The sequence below is a fragment of the Mustela putorius genome, unplaced genomic scaffold, assembly GCF_011764305.1.
Source record: "Mustela putorius furo isolate JIRA1106 unplaced genomic scaffold, ASM1176430v1.1 tig00000083_pilon_pilon_pilon, whole genome shotgun sequence".
Classification (NCBI taxonomy): domain Eukaryota; kingdom Metazoa; phylum Chordata; class Mammalia; order Carnivora; family Mustelidae; genus Mustela; species Mustela putorius.
In genome coordinates this window covers 29,820,177-29,840,591 of record NW_025421273.1, presented here as the reverse complement: position 1 = coordinate 29,840,591, position 20,415 = coordinate 29,820,177, and the positions used below count along the sequence as shown (strand labels likewise).

The following is a 20,415-nucleotide window of genomic DNA, read 5'->3' as shown; positions in this document are numbered from 1 at the left end:
CTGTCTGTCAAATAAATAAAATCTTTAAAAAAAAAAAAAAAAGCTCACTTTTGGTGTATTTCTATTTTACTTTTATTTATTTATTTTTTAAAGATTTATTTATTTATTTTAGAGAGAGAGAGCATTCACAAGCAGGGGGAGGGGCGGAAGGAGAGGGAGAGAATCTAAAGCAGACTCTGACTCCCCACTGAGCACTGTGTCTGAACTGGGGCTCGATCTCACCAACCTGAGATCGTGACCTGAGCTGAAGTCAAGAGTTGGCCACTTAACTGACTGAGCCACCAAAGCACCCCTTATTTATTTATTTTTAGAGAGAGAGGAAGAACATGCCAGTGGAGGGAGGGGCAGAGGGAGAGAGAGAATCTTTAATCTTCTTCCCGCTGAGCTGGAAGCCTGACCTGTGCCTTGATCTCTGGACCCCAAGATCTTGACCTGCATGGAAATCAAGAGTTGGCTGCTCAACCCCCTGAGCCACCCAGGTGCTCCATCACATTTTTACTTTAAATAGGACATTTGGTCACTATTATTAAGACCAGGATCTGAACAGTGTGAGAGAATTATTGACTTGGTTATTAATGTTAATGATAGTAACAATTAGTAGTATGCACTGAAGACTCAGTGTTCCAGGTGCTAGGCTGAGTGCTAGAGACAGAACAATCTAGTTTAGCAGCCTGTTACCACTTTCTGAGTATTCCTATGTTTCCCATTGTTTGTATGTATGTATGTATGTGCTTATTTTTATTCTTTAAGCTTATTTATTTATTTTTAAGTAATCTCTATACACAAAGTGGGGCTTAAATTCACAACCCCAGGATCAAGAATTGCATGCTGTTCTGACGGAGTCAGCCAGACACCCATTTCCCATTTTAAAGATGAGAAAACTGGGACACTGAGAAATTACCATTTGGCAAGTTCATAGGACTAGAAAGAAACAGAATTAGGATTTAAGTCCTGGAAGGATGACACCAAACCTCATGATAATACGATCTGGAGAGGGAACAGAGACCACCATTTAAAGGTGGAGAAAGAATCACACATTTCTTGAACTCAAGCCATAGAAGTCCGATTTAGGCCTGAATTGAAGAGCTGCTTGTTCCCGTAGTGCACTTAGAGCCGTGGTCTGCTGCGTGCCGTCTTGCTACCCAACAGTAATTAAAATTATCATACAGTATAATGATTTCTAATACATTTCAGAACAAATCACCATCTTATATCTGACATGTTGTTAATGTTTACTACCATAATTACTAATTTGAAATATAAGGCAGCAATTTTTATTAGTGTTTGGTTATGTGTAATTATGTCAAATACAAGACTGCAATTTAGGTTGAACTGTATTAGCAGTGATCATACAAAATGATTATACTGTGTATTTGACACACTGGATTTTTATGTTTCTATAGATTTGTTTTTCTTCCAAACCATAAAGAATTATTTAAAGACCATCCAAAGGTTATTTATAATGCTTTTTATTTAAAGAGTTTTAGAGTGTGGGAATACTCACACTGAAAATGGAATATACTAGATCATTATTTAACAGAGAGAAATGGAAACCACCATATGTCTAATGTACCAGACCCTTTACTGGGCATGTTTCATGTCTAATTTCCAGTCCTCACAAATAAGTATACTATTTTCCTGATCAAAACTGGAGACCAGAGAATTTAAGAGATATTATCTACCTAGTTCATTGTGGAACTGAAGTTCAAGTTCATGGTCGTCCTGGGAATTTTTATACTGGGTAGTTACAGAAGAGATCCTTTTATGGTAGATTATTGTCAGAATGTACTTTCCTATAAAAGTAGTAGCGTTCCGTATTTAATGAGGTGACATATGTGCTGGTCCTTCCTTATATATTAGCTTGTTAAATAAGTTCTATTGGGTCCATTTTAGAGCTGGGAAAACTGAAAATGGGAATTTAAAATTTTTATCTGAGGTTACACAAGTTAACACAAGGAGAACTAGGACCTTCTTTTTCCTAACATTTTTCTCAGAAGAGATTGTTATAGCTTCCTCTGTGGTTTCTGCAGAGTATCTAAAGTTGCTTTTCATTACAACAGAACTGGAGTTCTTCTTGTCATGATGATGATGATGGTGGTGATGATGGTGATGATGGTGGTGGTGGCGGCGTGTGATGATGAAGGCCATAAACTGACCATAATCCAAGACTACGGGCAAGCTATTCATATTTCTGATACTCACTTAATTTTTGTGATATGGATGAGTCTCTTCACAGATAACGAAATGGAGGTGTAGGAGAGGTTCTCAATCCATAACGATGGAGCAGGACTTGAATATAGAACTTGACTAATTCCAGAGTTCCTTTTTTCACATGTTAGCTTTCCAAAGAGATAATAATCAAGTTACTTCTTGGGATGAATGACTTTCATTCTTATCATTTCCTAAGAAGACCCATTTGCCACCTCTGAATTTATTTTTTGCTGTGTTTCCCTGAACACTCTCCATTTTATTAACATACTTCAAAAATTTGATGATTCAGCAACCAACCAACCAACCAAACCAACCAACAAACAACAAATACAAAAGCCAAATCCAGAAAGATCACTTTCTGGTCCTAGTGCATAATCAAATTACTATTATTATTATTTTTAAAAGATTTTGTTTATTTATTTGACAGAGATCACAAGTAGGCGGAGAAGCAGGCTGAGAGAGAGGGAGGAAGCAGGCTCCTTGCTGAGCAAAGAGTCCAATGCGGGGCTTGATCCCAGGACTCTGAGATCATGACCTTAGCCAAGGGCAGAGGCTTTAACCCACTGAGCCACCCAGGTGCCCCAGCATAATCAAATTATTTAAAGGCAGTAAATGTTTTAGATTTTAAAAAGCAATAATATTAGATAGAGAGGAAAATGGCACAGTTACAGATCTCAGTTCAATCATTAATATGATTTGGTGATTTTTCACTCAATTGTTCATTCACATGTACTTTTTTCTTTTTAATATAGTAAGCTCCATGAGGACAGGGACTAAATCAGTTTTGTTCACCATGCCTGATACTTAATATAATACTTAAAATATTGTAGGATCCACGAACATGGACAAATTAAAGAATCAATCCACGCAATATAAATTTTAGTTGTATTTTGTTTTGTGTTTTGTTGGTTAGTATTCATATACATTTTTAATCATAATCCTTTTAAATCCTGCTTTAAGTTAAATTTCCAAAGTAATTGACTATTAGTGGACAAATGTGCATCCTAACCAAGAGTGAGATTTTTGTCTTTATCTCCAACTGCACTTTGCTCTGCGGATTGACTCAAAGCTGAAGTGATATATAACTTACAAAACCAAAGACTGTTCTCTCTGGGGTTTTATTTGGTATTCTTAGAAAAACTTTAAGCAAATCTCTCCCTGTATCCATATTTGGTCACTTATCAGTGAAGTTTGTACCCAACAGAAGGGCATCTATTATGAGTTTTTTCTGCTGGGGTCAGAGTATTGTTGCTTCATCCCTGCAAGCCTTATTAGCCATCACTGGGGCAGTGACTCTTACTTGCAAGGCTGCGTTAAGAACTGGACAAGGCAGAGTTTGAACATGCGTCATAAATGATTGAGTGGACTGGATCCTGATGAAATGCATAGCAGTGACCTACGCAGATACAGGGTTCTATCTGACCCATAGGGCACCAAATCAGATTACACTGAAAATTAACCCACCCTTACAACCAAAATGGATAAAAGAAAGTAGTTTGCCTATGATTGTTTTACTGGACCTTGTAGTAAGAGATTCATCTTGCTTGTTTAAAAAAATGCACATGTCAAGACCCAGAACCTTACATTTCAATAAATTGAAATCACATTTTGTTGTCTTTTTGTTTCAAGTGCTTCTAAAATCACAGAGATATAGGAATAAGTTCATTATGAAAGGTTCATCATGAAAAAGAGATTTATAAATCCTTTAACCCAATTCCAAAATTGATCCCCTAAGAAAAGTTAAATATCACTGTTGTTTGTAGATTGCTGGATCACCACAAAGATAATTCTTTTATAAATACAGATGGTGTCCTTATGGAAATTACATGATAGTAAGTGGATGCCAATAGGAAAAAAAAATGACACATTGATTAGCTAATAAAATGGTGTTCAGTGGAATTATGCTTCCATGTCTAATTTATGGCTTATTTGAACTTGTGATGCCCTGTTTTCATTTAGGCTTTTAATAAGTGTTCCTTTAAAAACTTTTAAAATGTAAAATAATATGAATTTGATTGTCTTGAGCATAAAATGCTAATCATCGATTAGTAGTAAATCATGGCTATAAAGCTTCCACCTCCTCACCCCTTCTCACCCCAAGCCATTCTTATGAATCAATTGCTAGTGGGCTGAAAACACAGCACTGGACTGACAGTTATAAAAAATGAGCCAATGAATATGTTATTGGCAACTTATTGATATAAAAATCAATATTCAGGATTTTGGCAGGCAAAGTGGAGGGGATAGGGAAAGGCACTTATATTTACTGAGTGCCTTATGTGTCAGATCATAGAAACAATCTCATCCTTGGGCCCCTCCTGGCACTTGATCTGAGCTGTATTGTACTGAAATAATCCCCCCACCCCCTTTTCTAGCTCAGTTAAAAAAGAGTGCAGAGGAATTTCATCATGGTATCATGACAAGGAGAGCATCTGAATATTAGCATTACATTTTCCACTCTCAGTACTCTGTTTGTTGGTGGGTGCAACGTTGAGAAATGTTGCCCAACCTCTTGGAAATGGCACGTGAATAATCCCGGTAATCAGTGTAATGTATTCTGTTATGGGAGTAATCAAGTCATTCAGCTTTGAAGTGAGATCCAATTTTTCAACAGTGGCTGATGAATGCAGTTTCAGGTATTTGGAAGAGGCTGATGGACCTGGGCTCCTTAGGTCTTCTGGCTGAACAGGGGAAAAGTCCCTGAGGAAACTGAAACGGACCATTCTAAAAATACCCAGGTTTCAGGACATATTTCTCTTAGCAGGCGTAATATGCAATTGAAGATGTTAAAGATAAGCATATCTGTGTGTTTTTGAATGAAGCGTGGCTGAGGTCTGAGTTGGTTGGAAGTGAGGGCCCAGTGATGGTGGCCCACTCTGTCCATGAGAGGATGAGCCACTCCCTTCTTTTACACTGTTTTTCCCCAGATCTTGTAGGGTGGGAGTACTCCTTATTCTTCAAGCCTTTGCTTTAATACTCCTTCTTCAGAGATGCCTTCCCTGAGCACATTTTGCCTTCTTCCAGCACAAACCCCCTCTTTCCCTCTTTCCTTTTTGCTTTTATTCCCGGCTCTTCTAACCAATAGAAATTCTTGTTTACTTGCTGGCTTCCCCTCCTGTGGGAGAATGTAAGTTCCTTGAGAGCAGGGACTTGGTTACTGCTCATTGAAGTATCTGCAAGACCCCAGACATTGGAGACATTGATGAAAGACTGATGGAAAGAACGAATGCTTGATTCTAAACCAGAGGCCCCAAGATTCCTTGGTTCAGAGGGTCCCCCTCCATTTATGTCACTTGCATTAGTACATGATTCAACAGCACGGCTCATTCTCCCAGCTACAGTGACACAAAGCAGCTCCTCTGTGCCACATCCAAGGGTGAAAGCCACCTAGTGGGTTCTGTCCCAGGTGGGAGGCTCCTGCTAATTGGGCAGCTCTGATTTGTTCCCACCCAGATTCCCAGCCAGGTCTCAAGCTGGGAGCAGCCATGCAAAATGCTGTGAATGTCCCTGCTAGCTAAGCTTCCTATTACTTAAGACATCCATTTCAAAAATAACTCCGGCATCTATGGTTATGTTCTGTACTTGGTTCACAAGGCTTTAGCAGTCCAAATCCCATTAATGCCAGAGCCCTTGCACAAAGCCTTTTGTATTGACTTGGGTCAACTTAATCTCTGGGTTTGTGTTCCCCTCCCCCCACCTTAGGCTTCTCAACAATTCTCTTGTGTACCCCTTCTTTCTCTCTCTCTCTTTTTTTTCCTTCTATCCTTCCTTCCCTCCCTCTCCCCCTCTTCCTCTTCTTTCTTTCCTCTCTCCCTTCTCTCTTCCTTCCTTCCCTGCAGCATTCTCTCTCTGTCTTTTGCCTCAGAGGATGTGGGTGAAGCACATGGATTCTTTCTTTCTGCTGTCGAACTTTAATCTCAGCCCTACTGTCCTCTGTCTACAGCTTCCCCTTCGGATCTATCTAGGGTTCTAATGTTAAGTAAGATCTTCATGAAAACCCCATATATAAAAACCTTCATGTACAAGTAGGTAATTTTTGCACTAATCATGGTGTTGTCAACACATCCCCATAGAATTTCTTTTCTTTTCTTTTTTTTTTTTTCCACCATTGATTTTCTGTTTATGAAAGTAATGCATGCTCACTGTGAAGCATTTGGATGATAGAGAAAACCCAGGGTGACTTTAAGCAGCAGGTTTCCCCAGTGTAGCCAGAAGATGATTTGGCTTTTAAGAGAATAATTAACAAAACTCGTTTTAAGAGCCCATTTATTGCAGAAAATAGGGGATTTGCCTGTCCAGGGGAATGAGAAGTGTTCAAATGTTGCCGACACTTCCTTCCTATGCACTGTGGCCCCAGAATAATGACTTCTTTTATAGAAGAGGAGAAGTTGCTGTGGTCCAGTGGATAGGAAACAGTGCTACCAGGCTTTCTCAATTTGCAGAAAATATGCCCAAGTCTGCATTTTCAAAGAAAGCCAGCAGACCACATCAAAACCAAAGACAGTATATATTCCTTATCTTTGGATTTATTTGTTCTTATAGCAAAGCCACATTTCCCAAAGTCTGTTCCATTGAACAACTGTCACATGTGATTTTCCATGTCAAAGGGTTCCACAGTCACATAGGCTGGGAAATACTCATCTTGTTGTTGTTGTTTCCTGGAGAGAAGTGAGGTACATTAGCATGTTACAGAATAGGAGAGTCTGAAGTAAAGAGACCTGTGCTAGTTCATTTTATTTGTTCTTTCTAAAACTTATATGATTGAGGACTTTTTATTTTTTTTTTAAAGTAATGTCTGCTTATATTCCCTAGAACCCTTTGGCCACAAAAAAACAAAAACAAAAAACCACAACAAAATACAGAGAAAACAAATAAGCAAAAGCAGTTATTGAATACTTACTCTGGGCACACAGTCTGTTCGGAGCTGTTGCATTTCTGGTGTCCTTTTTCCTTCTGGATGAGCCGAGTGAAGCAATTACTCAGCTGTCAGATTAGTGCCAGGCACTGTGCCGGGCACTTTCTTTGCTTTACTGCCTTTGAACCCTACAGCAGCCTGTAATCCTCATTTTGTAAAGGTAAAGAGGTGATGCAACTTCCCTCCAGCCCCTCAGCGAGGTGAATGCTGGAGCTAAGTCAGGTCCAAGGTTGCCCACCCCATGCTGAGGCTCTCAATGCTTTGAGCACTCCTGTCCTTCTACAAGTCAGACATGGACCGCACTGTGCCCTGACCAGTTGGAGGCCCCTAATGGCATTCATTGGGGACCTTTTAAAAGATATTGCTGTTGGCTGTGTGGCATCACACGTGGACACCACTTGGTGAGGACTGCATACCCTTCACAGGCAAATAGCTGGAAATTGAGTGTGTGGTGTATATATATTGATGTCCCCATCCATCTCTCTCTGTCCATCAATATGCCAGTTTGCCCAGAATCCATCCCAGGGCCTGCAACATAGCAGGCGCTTGGTGACAAATGTTCATTGACATGACATGGGGAAACAAATGCTACATGAAGTGTGGGTTCATGTCCTTACACTCCCTGGCCTCCTGTGCTTTATTTTTCTCCATAGCATTTATCACGACTGGACATCTCTATTTACTTGCTTATTTGCTTACAGGGTGTCTCCTCACCTTTGGGCATAAACTCCTTGGGGGGAAGTTCTTTAGGTCATTTATTCACCACCATGAACCTAGAGTAGGTGCTCAGTAAATATTTGGTGAAAGAACAAATGGTCAAATACAAGTTTTTACCATTGCTCCTACTTTCCCCAAACTCCTCAGATTGCTTTCTTTATTCATCTGCTTCTCTCTCAGGAGTAGTTAAAATCTACTTAGGCTGTAAATAAAGGAAGTCTACATTCTTAGCTATTCTAGTGCAGCAAATATTGAAGGACTCCGGGTTGACGGGTGCGGAGCTGTTTACAAGGCAGAAGGAGCTACAAAGTCTAGCGTGCAGGAAAGTACAGAGTCACAGGGACAGTATGAAAAGTCTCCACTCTGAGCCCATCACTGTCACAGCACAAATGTCTTTAGTAACATAGTAGCACAGGACCTGCCAGGAATGCAGAGCACCACCGAAAGGCATTCTGCCAAAATGTTTTCCTACCTACCAAAGGGTAGAGATTGCAGCATGCTTAGCCCTGATTGGATTACCAAAGCCCAGAAGCACTTTAATCTCCACTGCTGCCCCTTGGGGTTGGGTGGGGGGGAGCCAGGGGTATGGGAGGTGATGAATAAGAGATGGGTGTGTTGTAGAAGCTCTTGGCGACTCGTGTCTTCCAGCTTTGGGGCTGGCACTGAGAATCTAAAACTCCTTGCCACAGAGATAAAGTAAGGGATTCTCAAGTACGTTGATAACTCCCCTTTAATTTGGATTCTGTTGTATACAATCTTTGTCAAAACAGGCTTTTAGCACAAATGGGTATATGTTGAGGGTGGGGAGGTGAAGGGAAAAAAAAAAGCTGGATTGTTAAGAAAAAAGGGACACTTTAATAGCCCCAAACAGCAAAGTAGAAGGAGAAAGGAGCAGAACAGAATATGAATAGACTGGGATAGCCAGAAAGATAGTCTTTTCAAAATGAACTGTGTTGTCCAATTAAATACACATAACTAAGGTTAAAATACTTGAAACAAGCCTTACCTTGGAACAAATATATTTTCTTAAGCCTCACAGAATGAAGCAAATCATAATAGGCTGTGAAAAGAATATCTTAAGTTATGAAAAATGGGAATAAACCAAGTTTTCTGCCGGGATGGGGTCCAGTGTCTACATGTAAGGGAAGGCGTCCTGTGATTAGACCTCTGTCCTGAGAGAGACCACATGACCCACGAGGAGGGCTGGCAGGGGATCTGGGAGGGGAAGATAAGGAGGCATGTGTGGTTCTGGGGAGGTCAAGGGTCTGAAGGTGGAGTCATCTGCGTTTGGGGGCAAGGGAGAAGGATAGCCAGGGCCAGCATGAAGGCATGTGGTCTGAGGGGAAGTAAAGATAGATGTGCTTGCTCAGCATTTGCAGTTTAGATGCATTTAGTTGACCAGAGATGGAGGCAGGAACATGGAACTCAGCAAGAGTAACAGTGGAAACATTTTCTGTTACACAGACTTTCTCCAAAGGGCTGGGGGAAAAAAGGGGGAGGGTGCTGATTTCTGGAGTGATATTTATAAAAACAGGTCAGGAACACTGACAAGGAGGCAAGCATAGAGCTCGTCGAGATAAGAATGTTGGTGTCTTTCTATGTACAAGGGATGTATGAACCCGTATACACACAAGGAAGTGGCAAAAGTTATTGGGGAAGTGTCAAGGTGGAAATTCAGAGCTATTATTTTTGTGGCCTCTAGCTACAGGAGCTAACAGGTGAAGTTAGTCTAGAGACCCAAAATGGGGAAAAATGACATTTTAACATTTTTGTCAGGTAGGCAATTTAAAAATAAACTTGAATTCAATATATACCATTAATGCTAGGGGTTGTGTTATAATGATGCAAAAATGCCTTCTTTTCGATAGCAGTTAAGGAAAAAATATGTTGTAGGGTGCTAAGAACCATATATAGAAGAGGCATAGGTGACTGTGCCAGCAGCCTCACAAAGCTCCTGAACACATACTATGAGTCTGCCCTCCAGAATTAACACCGTAACCTATGTCAGGGACTCACTATTATCCTAATATCTGCTTTTGGATTCTGTCCAGTCCCATTAGCAGTTCCCATGTTGATTGCTCTGTTACTCGTGAATGTTAATTGCTTCTAAATCTCTTTGGATGTTCAGATGCTTGGAGAAAAAAATTCTGACTGGCGAAGGTGCGAGTTTTATTAATGTGCAAGTAAACAAGAAATCTGTTTAGAGACCCCGAGTGTCTGTGACTCAAGATGTCATAAACAGCTGATGTGGCATCTTTCTTTGCATGTCTGTCGTATGTTGGTGGTGTGATAGTGTGTATGGGGGGTGGAAACAGGTTTTCAGTGATATCCGTGGTGTTTGTCCTAAATCAGCATGCTTGTAGATATAGTTAGATAATAAAATCCTTCCCTCCGGGATTCCTGCTTACTTAGTATGAAATGACCATGCTACCTTTGAGATAAGCTTACACATAGAAAATGCTATTAAATCAGAAGATGTAAAAACATGAATCTAATTTGGCCCATCACCTATGTGTTGATCTCCATTGTTTCTGTACCAGAGGGAACCTTGGAAATGAGTTTCCCAAGCTTCCTTATTTTACCACTGGGAAAGAAAGGCCCAGGGGGATGAAGAGATCAGGCTCATGGAGCAGCTCACAGGAGCACTGGCCAGAGAACAAGGTTACCTGACCCTTGGCCCAGTGCCTGAGCAATCAAGAGAGGGGAAAATGATAAAAACTGGTGTTTTATATTTTTAAGAAATATTTCACTGATTGTGGAATTCTGTTTTATTTTTTCCTTTGGGTGCAAAAAAAAAAAAACTATTATGAACTGATACTGAAATTCATTTATTAGTCATTATTTTAGTATCCCAGTGAAGGAAGATACAAGAGATGAGCACAGCACAGCACAGTTCAGCCTTGTGAGTCATTCATTCGAGCAATAATTATGGCGTGCCTTGACCCTGGGATTTAGTAGTGAACCTAGAAGTCCCTGCTGTTACGGAGTGTATATCCTGGTTGAGGGGTAGGATGGGGCGTAGAAAAACAAATAAAGAGATGAGCCATTTGCTGTTAGGTGGAGGTGAGCCTCATTAAGAAAGAGAAAGTGGTAAGGGGACAGAGTAGGATGAGTCGCAGCTATGTTAGGTGTTTTGGGGAGACTTACTGAGGAGGTATATGAGCAGAGATCATGCAGGTGTCTGCAGCAATATGGTCCCAGGCAAAGAGGATAATTGCAAGGGCAGAGGTCCTGAGGTGTGAATGTGCTTGGATACTCAAGGATGAGGCAAGAGGTCAGTATGGCTGCAGAAGATTGTGATACATCATGATCCTCAAATCATGGGCTTTGGGAAGACTCTGGGTCAGATATTTGAAGAAGATACATCTTTTAGCATTTCTGTAGTCCCAAATAGTATGGCTCATAAACAGAACCCAGACTCATCTTTTTTGAGAATATTCCCCGAAGGAGCCATCCTTCTGGATTGGTGGCTATGACTCACCAAGAGTGTCCAGAAACTGTCAGATCTTTCTGGAGAGTTTTAGAACAGAGTGATTGTCACTGTACTAAAATCAGTACACCATAAAATTGTAAGTTTCTTGATGGTAGGACCTGTGTGATACACATTTTTGTATCCTCCAAGAAACCACATATAGTGCTAAACTTATATGTAGTAAGGATGCACTAAATATCAATTATTTGTTCAGTGTGTGAATAAATGGCCTGAGAGTGGTAGAAAAGATGGGGTGTCCTAGAAAGGGTTGTTAAAAATACACACTTCTAAAAATGCTGTTGGCGAGATTACTTCTGAAGAATTCTGACTTCCTTGGAATCATTTTTAAAGACAAGTCCATATGCTGACATGTGAACATAAGTATGTAACAAACTGAACAGTAGTAACATTATTTTCAGGCCAAATTTTAGTTGGATGGTTGTATTTTGTCAATCTAATTTTTTTTTCCATGTTTAAACTGGATATGGGAAGTTTTTTTGAACCTTTCCTCTGGTATCAAAGGACTATTGGTGTCTGGGCTCATAAGATCGAGGGTTACATTCAGCACTGTCTTCTGTGGGCAAAAATGTGTTTAATACATTGAGATTGCAGTGGAAATTATGTGGGAAAGAACAGTCCCCAAGGGGAAGATGGGTGGTCAAGCTGCATTGGGATGGGGAAGGAGAAAATTGTAATTCTTGTCCTCCATTACTGAATTCTCTCATTAAAATGGATCAATAATTTATTTGCCTATTGCATTTCAATATCCCCATCTACAAAGTGGGGATAACACAAACTTACCCTCTGCCTTTCAGGTTTTTTGCGAAAATCAGTGAACTAATATTGGTAAAATTGGAGCCCCATGGATGAAGGGTACTTTGTAAGTATAACATATTATTGTCATGTTATATTCTATTACTCCAAAGTGCAAATACCAGATGTCTGCTCTTGCCATATTAGGAAATCAGTAACACCAAGTTTCACACCCAAAGATTGATAACCTGACTTCCTTTGAGGAATTTAATATTTTTGAACTCTCTAATGTTTTGTTGATATGTTGGATGTAGAAAAGCCTGACTCACCTCCCCAAAATATTTTGGCAATGTTTTCCAGACAATTTGGAAGAATACATGTCTGCAAATTGTGTAAACATGTTGATATAAACTCTGGATATGAATGCAAGGTATTTTTATTGGATATGAATGCAAGGTATTTTTATTTCTCTTTCACGACTTTTCTCCTTTTCTTCTTCTTCTTCTTTTTTAAAATTTGCATTTAATTCTGTTTTGAGCTGTCAGTGTGTGTATCAAAGAAATGATTGGTTTCAGGGAGAGACTGAATGTTTCACTGAGGTGAGCAATGTTTTGTTAACAATGAAACTAAGACATACCTTAGACAAGTTGCGAAGCGTTGTGTTTCCAGACTTGGGAGGCCAACTAGCAAGGTGAGTGAAGTGTGGATCACCTCTTCTGGATCACGTGACAGCCCAGGTGACATGGAAGTGGCCTCCTGGTCATGGAATGGCCAAGGTTGCAAGCCACAAAGCCAAAGAGCAGGCAGAAATGGTACAATACTAAAGCAACTGCTTCATCTGATTTTCCCCACAGAATGGCACATCTTTTTATTTCGCTAGGTCAGCCAATGTCCTGGTGTTGTGCAAGACTAGACTGGCCAGTGACATGCCCAGTGCTTAATCCATGGTATTTTTCTGTTTTTCGTTTTTGAAGAATAGCTGTCACACCTTAAAAACTCATAACAGAGAGAGTTTAAAAATGGTTGTGACGCTTATTGAAGCCTGTTTTACTGAGATTCATGGGGTTGTACAATCTTATGTCTGGAAGTGTCCTTACATGTCTCATGTAGTGCCTTATCTTGGCTAGCTCTAAAGATTCCGTCTGATAGGTGCCCCAGAACCTCTAAGGGCAGATTTACTACCTCAAGAGGCAACTCTTTTCAGTTACAGAATTCTTTCTTGAGTTGAGCTCACACATACCCTCATGTATCTTCTACCCTTGGGTCCTAATTTTACTATCTGCATCTATAAGGAATAATACTTTCTCCTTCAAAGTGACACCCTTTCAAGTATTTGGTGGCACTATCAGGGTCCCCCTGGAAGTGGCCTCTTTGTCAGCTTCCGTTCCTTCAACAACTGCACCTCACATGCCATGAATTCCCAACTCTACCCCTCTGGAAAGGCTCTCATTTGTCTATATCTCTCTTAATAAGTAGCACTGAGAATCTACCTTCTCCGGGCCCCATTCGGCACCCCAGAGTCAAGTGATCTAATCAAAGGTCCAGAAGAGAATGACCTCGAAGAAATCGCCTGGTATCACATATGCCCATGGTTTGGTTTGAGTAATGAGACAGCAAAGCCCACATCCCTCTGTGAGGTGCAGATGACTGACAGGGAGAAAGTTGTTTTGGTTAATAATACAATCTCCTTGGCTCCTGGAGACACAGCAGTAGCCTACTAATTCGTTAGAAGTGAATTAAGGTTGTTTACTGATGTTTTAAAGTAACTGTCAGAGTGAAAAAAAAAAAAAGGTTCGTACTAGATGAGCCCACTCACCTACTTCGGAGTTGCTGTTTATTTTAAGCTGAGTGCATAAATAATATATTGAGATACGAAGGGTGATTTCAAGCATTAGAACAGGAAGCCTCCTGTTTACTAACTGTCATTGGGTTGAAGAGAATTTAAACAGCTCTGAACCTTTTTGTCTGGGAATGCAAGGCATGAAATTAACTTACATTTCGTAGTTAGCAGAAATCATGATTAAGGCAGTCTTGTTGATATGTCTTCTGTTGATCTGGGTCGTTTTTGCTATGCAAGACAAGCCTTGGCAACAAGACGCTTCCCATGCCTTGTTTGAAATCAGACCCTCTCCCTGTGCAACAACCTCCTCCCCCCACCCCGAAATAAGCAGGGATCTCTCTGGGTCACTGTTTGTTCTAGATATAAAGACAAAGAAGTATATTAGACTAGGTTCCAGGGGTTCTAGTCCTGATCTCAAGCAGCCCTCTTTGAATCTCACTTTCTTTACCTATAGAATGGGGATAAGAGCATTTGCTTTCATTACTTCATAGGATGATGGAGACCCCATTGAAGTCATTGTTGTGAAACGGCTTTGAAAGGCGTCAGGTGGGACAAGATGATAACAGTTAATGCTATTAATGAATTACATGCATTAACTCCTTTCATTCCTCCAGTCACCCTATAGGATAGGTCCTATTATCATCCTAGTTTTACCACTGCAAAAACCGAAGCACAGGGAATTGAAAGGATTTGCTCCATCATCTCATAGCTAAAAAGTGTAAATTGGGATTCAAACCCCAGGCTAGAATCGATGGGTTGAGAGTTTGTGTTCTTAACTATTACTTATTTGGGAAAATAGGTTTTCTACCTATAACTATGCCTCTTGGTCATGCTCAAGTAAATGAAACATCATTCCTAATAGCTTGGACTGAATTTAGCTTGAGAAAATGCAGGTATGGTTTCTCCGTGAGTGATTATCAGCACGGAGGACTCTCAATGGGTAGGGATATAGCTGACTGTATGGATTAATTACGTTTTATATGTAAAGAGCCTGGTGATTCTGAGATGAAAAGCCCTAAGTGAAAAGACTTATTACTTGTAATGCTTTCAGAAACAAGAAATTTGATTCACTTTTTGTCCCTATAAACTTGGAAGTGTGATAGCCTATTTTGGAGTAGAGGGAGAGTGTTCAAAGATGAATAGAAAATGTATGGAATGTTTAATTTTGCATGATTACATTTCATATTTTCTGGGGTAACTCTGGCAAATAGAAGTGCATGATAATATCACAGTATACCTATTTTAGATGTTTTGATGAAATACTCTGGTTTTTGCAGTCTGATCCATGAATCCTTTGGGACAAGTCCTTATTAAGCAAATGAACAAGAATGTATTTGTGTTCACATCACTGAAAATATGTAATTTGTATAAGTGCGTTTTTATTTGTATTTACATTATATTTATTTGAATTTCAAAAGAGGGAAAGAGCCTTAAGTGTAATCACTTGAAAACAAAAGGGATGTGAATTTGTAGACATTTTCCCGTGAAATATGCTCAGTCTAGTGGGGTCATGCTTCAAAGTTGGAGTAGCAAAAGTGGGGTGTGCTTTGCTTTGGTTTTGTGAACAAAGCAGTTCAGAAGTAGGATCACCTCCAAAATCCCAGAAAAATGGATGGACTCAAGAGAAGTCATCAGCTGCGGGAAAGAATAAATTCTGCACTTCGCCACTGCAAAAATCTCAACATTTGCTGCTGTGCCCTAGCACTTGTTAATACAATAAGATAATTGCATAATTAAATACACTATGGAATTTCAATAATTGGAAACTTTGTTTTCTCATCACAATGTGCAACTTGCTGATGTTGGAAAGCATCGCAGCGTTTTAGAGAGGCTGGGATCATTCTTTCACATCACGTCCCCTGCAGCCTTCTGCCGTTCCTCTGGCGGTTCTGAGACACTTTGCTTTTGGGTTATTTTTAGTTGGTTATATTTAGACAAGGTGAAATTAAGCAGGAAGTCCCCCAAAGTCTGACTTGCCTGCCCAGGCGGTGGGATTTGAGGCTTATTTCACAGAGAGTGTCCCTGGTGCCCTCTAGATCTTTCTGGGTAATAATGGGTGAGGAGTAAGCTGTGGCTGCGTGCCCTTTGAAACTGGGGAGCAGCTCTTTGGGTAATAATTTCTAGATAGACTTAGTGGAGTTGCTGAGATGGTAGACTCCAGAGCGGGGCTCCTGGATCAGACCCTGGCACGGCCTCTTGCACGCCGTGTGACCCTAGGAAAGATACCCAGTCCCTCCTGTTTGCTTATCTGTAAAAGGAGAATCTTAGCCTTGGTGCAGGGCATAATTGAGTTAACATATAGAAAGAGCTTAGAAAATACAGGGCAGGTTTGTGAGCACCCAGTAAATGTTTGCTTGGCTAAAAACACAAAGATGAGTAATACCCATTCCCTATTCTGGAACCATTTAATCGAATTGGGGCAACAGACATGTAAATGATGACGTTGATGCTGATAAAAATAATAGTATTAAGGCAGTGGCAGGCAGACAGTAAGATATTTTAGCAGGATCTGGTCTGTCCTTACAGTGTCCCCAGCACCTAACACATAGACAAGTAAATGAATGATGCAAATTTGGTGGAAGATGATTTTGTCTAAGAGTCAAACGGTTTATTAGCAGAGTGGGTTCCTGGCTGAGTAATCGAAGGGGACTTAGTTGGGACTCAATACGTGTTTGGAGGGCAAATGAGTGAAGGAATGCATGGGTGAAATTGACGCGAAGCTTTTCTCCTTAGAACTGCTTCAATCAGTTTGAGGAAGCAGGTGAAAATATTAGGGCCAACACAGGGTAAAACAAGGAAGACACTCACAGTGTGACCCTTAAGGAGGCACTTGCTCTCAGGGTTGTGCCAGCACTGAGGACTCACTCTCAGGGTTCCTACAGGGACTTCCTTACATTTTGCACCTCAGATGTCTTACTTTCTTCGCCCTAGTCCAGTCCTGTGGACTGTAGTAGTCTTAAGTGTATGACTTTGCTTTACTTGTACGTGCTCTTGAATATTTGCTCCAAGTTTTATTTTGAAAAATTTCAGAGCTACAAAAAAAAGTTGGAAGATTACTACAAGGAACACTTTGCACACTTTTTACTTTCATGAATTATCAGTATTTAGTCACATTGATTATCTCTCCCCATAGACATGAGTTTGAACCTCGTCCCAATTTAGCAGAGAAATCACATACCCTTCCTCCCACCTCCAGTGCATGTATGTTAAATTTACTTCCTAAATTCTGTACCTCAAAATGATAAATTTTGGAGGAAAAAGCCAAAAAGAGCAGTAAGAAAAGTTGGCTTAATTTTTTTTTTCAAATTTAAAAACTAGCATTTGAAATTTATTTTTAGTCTATTAATATACTAACATATATGGAACATGACCAATATAAGATACCTAAAATTTTAGCGGTTAAGAAGTTTTTCTGGATGCTCTGACATTCTCTTGCACCGAAGAGAGTTTTTTTGAAAAGACAAATTCCCTTGACCATTATTTTTCTCAGAGCCTATCAAAAGTAGATGGTAGTCCGATTACTAATAAAAGGAAACATCCTTTTCCATGTTAAGAACATTCACTGTAAGTGGTGACTTTGCAAATATAATATAAAAAGGAATACACACTTGACTTTGGACTACACTGACATATTCTCATGGGAAAAAAAAATCCTTTCCTGATAATCTTGTTTATAAAAGATAAGGTATCGGTCTCTGAAATTGTGGCAAGATCTGCCAGAAGGTTGCATTATTTCACTGGTTTTGAAAGGGCTCTCCACGAAGCCTAGGGAATCTGGAGAGGGGTCTCATGGCCGCTGAGGATGGTTGGTGGCGAGAAGGGAGCCCAGCACTGGAATTCAGGCTAGTCACTCATGCTCCATTGGGATAATTCTGAGATTGTGTGCTTTTTATTGGCATCTGCCTAAAAACCAGTTTTCAGGAAAATGTTCTAGAGTTAAACAGAGCCAGGTTGGAAAGCACAGCCTTGGGGAATCGAAGAAAAGACAGGAGAAATTCATGCAGTGTTGTTGGTTGGCAGTGAGGGGTAGTAGCTGTCAGCTTGCAGGGTAGGAGAGGTCAGGAATACCATGAAAAGCAGACACAAGAACTAAAACACAGTCAGTGTCTAGAAGTTTGAAGCAGGGTCAAATGCCCAGCCATTACCTAAGGCAGTCACTCTGAAACTTGAGTGATTCCTGATCCTTAACCCAGAGATTCTGATTCAGTAACTCCAGAGAGGGGCTAGGGCGTCTAGTTTGTTAACAGTCACCCCTTAACATGCAGAGAAAAATTGCCCTAATGTCACACTTATGTCAAAGAACATGATAATATTTGGTGATGATAAAGATGACTGGAATTGTAGGGAACATGTTCTTAAACTCAGCGCAGTATAACCTAACCCTTTTTCAAGTTTCAGGACATTTTAGACTGATTTCCTCCCCAAATGCTTAAAATAAAAAAGATTACTCTGAATAATAGAGGGGGGAAAAGACAAACAGATGAGTAATTGTATTATAAAGTGGTGCCTAAGTCCAGTTGGGGAGGTCCCACAAGAGGAGGGGAAAGAAAGCTCATGTCTCATTGGGTGCTGAGATAGGCCCCTGGAAGAGGAAATCGGGGGGTGGGGGGTGTCTCATGGCTTAGTCGGATATGCATAGTTTGGGAGGTGGGTGGACCTGGGTTTGAATCCCAACTCTCCTACCTTAGGAAAATCACCTAATCTCTTTAAGTCTAGGTCTTCCTTGTAGAGGAAGAATGAAGATGAAATTAGACAATTGTACTCAAAGTACTGAGCACAGGGCCTGCAGATGCTCAATAAGTGGTTGTAATGACTATTTTAATCATTTAAGAAGGACCTCATGACAGGTTAGCTTTCAAGAGGGCAGGAAAAAAGTGCATGTGCCTGTTTGTTTCTGGTTTTGGGGTGGAGGGAGGAGGGGGAGCAATAGAACATTCCAAAGAAGAGGAAGTGTATAAGCCCACCTGGAAGTAATAGATGGTGTATGCTTTTGTGTCTTCAGTGTTCCCAGAAGTGTTGTTCATGTAGAAGGTTCTAGATGGTACAAATTTTTACAAATATTAACTAACTCAATCCTTATAACAATTGTATGAAGTAGGTGTTATTATCTAACAGACCATGAACCTGAGGCACAGACAGTTTAACACACTTGTCCAAGATCACACAGCTGCTAGTGGTAGAAACTGAATTTATTTATTTTTTATTTTTTTTTATGTTTTAAATGTTTTATTTATTTATTTGACAGAGAGAGACAGTGAGAGAGGGAACACAAGCAGGGGAGTGGGAGAGGGAGAAGTAGGCTTCCTGCTGAGCAGGGAGCCCAATACAAGGCTTGATCCCAGGACCCCAGGATCATGACCTGAGATGAAGGTAGATGCTTAATGACTGAGCCACCCAGGCACCCCTAGAAACTGGATTTAAACACAGGCAGCACCTCTACTTCTAACTACTATGCTATGGTATTTTAATAATAATGATTTATATTAATGTGTATTAGGAAAATACAACTAGCACAGAGAAAACTATGCTTTTACAGATACTGTTGCCTAGAACAATAGTAAAAATTTAAAAAGTACCTTGATTTACATGAGTCACATAAAAGTAATAATAATAGGGGCAACATCTAATATGATAACAGTCCTGCAGGTGGTCCCAGGTGATTTTGGCCTGGGAAATTCTGGGGCAAGGATAGATTGGGGTCACCATGGGGGACTCTGGCCTCCCATCATTGCTATGTAACACACAGGAAAACCTTCAAGCTCTAGGGAAGAAGCAGGTAGGCTTCCCTTTAGGTGGGGAGTCAGGGGAAGGGGTAGCTTGCCAAGTTCACTCCCATTTCCTGCAGTTCTTTTGGGAGGGGAGGGAAAAGCTCCCCCTTGCCCCAGAGCATCTGTGGTGGGGCCAACCCAGTCTCTCAACTATTTTGGAACTTTTCAGCAGCCCCCTCTACTTCCGCCTGTCTCCTGTCCTTCTTCTACCTTCTTTTCTTCTTTTCTTCTCTCCTCTGCCACCTCTTCCCCTTCTCTCTCTTGTTCACGAGGACAGATTTCAAAGAGGCCATGCCCCATGGATGCATTTGCCTAGTGCGATTCAATAAGAGACAGAGTTTAATACCCTACCTGGCATTTTAATTTATCTTCAGCTTTCCAGGATGGCAGTTGCATCTGCCCCTGTATCTCTCCTTTAGATGTGGTCAGAAAAACTTAAAAGCCCAGATAATCCTAAACCAATCCATGCTTAGGGTTTTATGTGTGCAGCAGATTTACCTTCCTAACAACCTGTTTGAAGCTAATATTAAAGTGAGTTTGCATTCCCTGGGCACACGAGTCCAGGTGTTAGTCTCTAAATTGCGGGAAACCAGAATCTAACCAGCCACGTCTGGGCAAGAAATTTTGGGTAATTCGTCCGTCCTCCAAACCTGGTGTGGATGCCTGCCCTTCAGGCTCCAGATCTGGGTCTCCTGTCTAGAAATGACTGGTTTCCAATCCATTCCTGTGCATTAATTCT

At 40.6% G+C, this 20,415-nt stretch overlaps 1 protein-coding gene across 1 annotated transcript in view; it reads left to right on the top strand.

Annotated features, from left to right (window-relative positions):
- Positions 1 to 20,415, top strand: part of PPARGC1A (PPARG coactivator 1 alpha) — a 644,905-nt gene that overhangs the window by 178,842 nt on the left and 445,648 nt on the right. The window contains exon 2 of the mRNA XM_004762686.3: positions 12,131 to 12,195. Within this exon, the coding sequence (XP_004762743.1) occupies positions 12,178 to 12,195 (18 nt within the window). The 5' untranslated portion in view covers positions 12,131 to 12,177. The remainder of the gene's footprint in view (positions 1 to 12,130; positions 12,196 to 20,415) is intronic.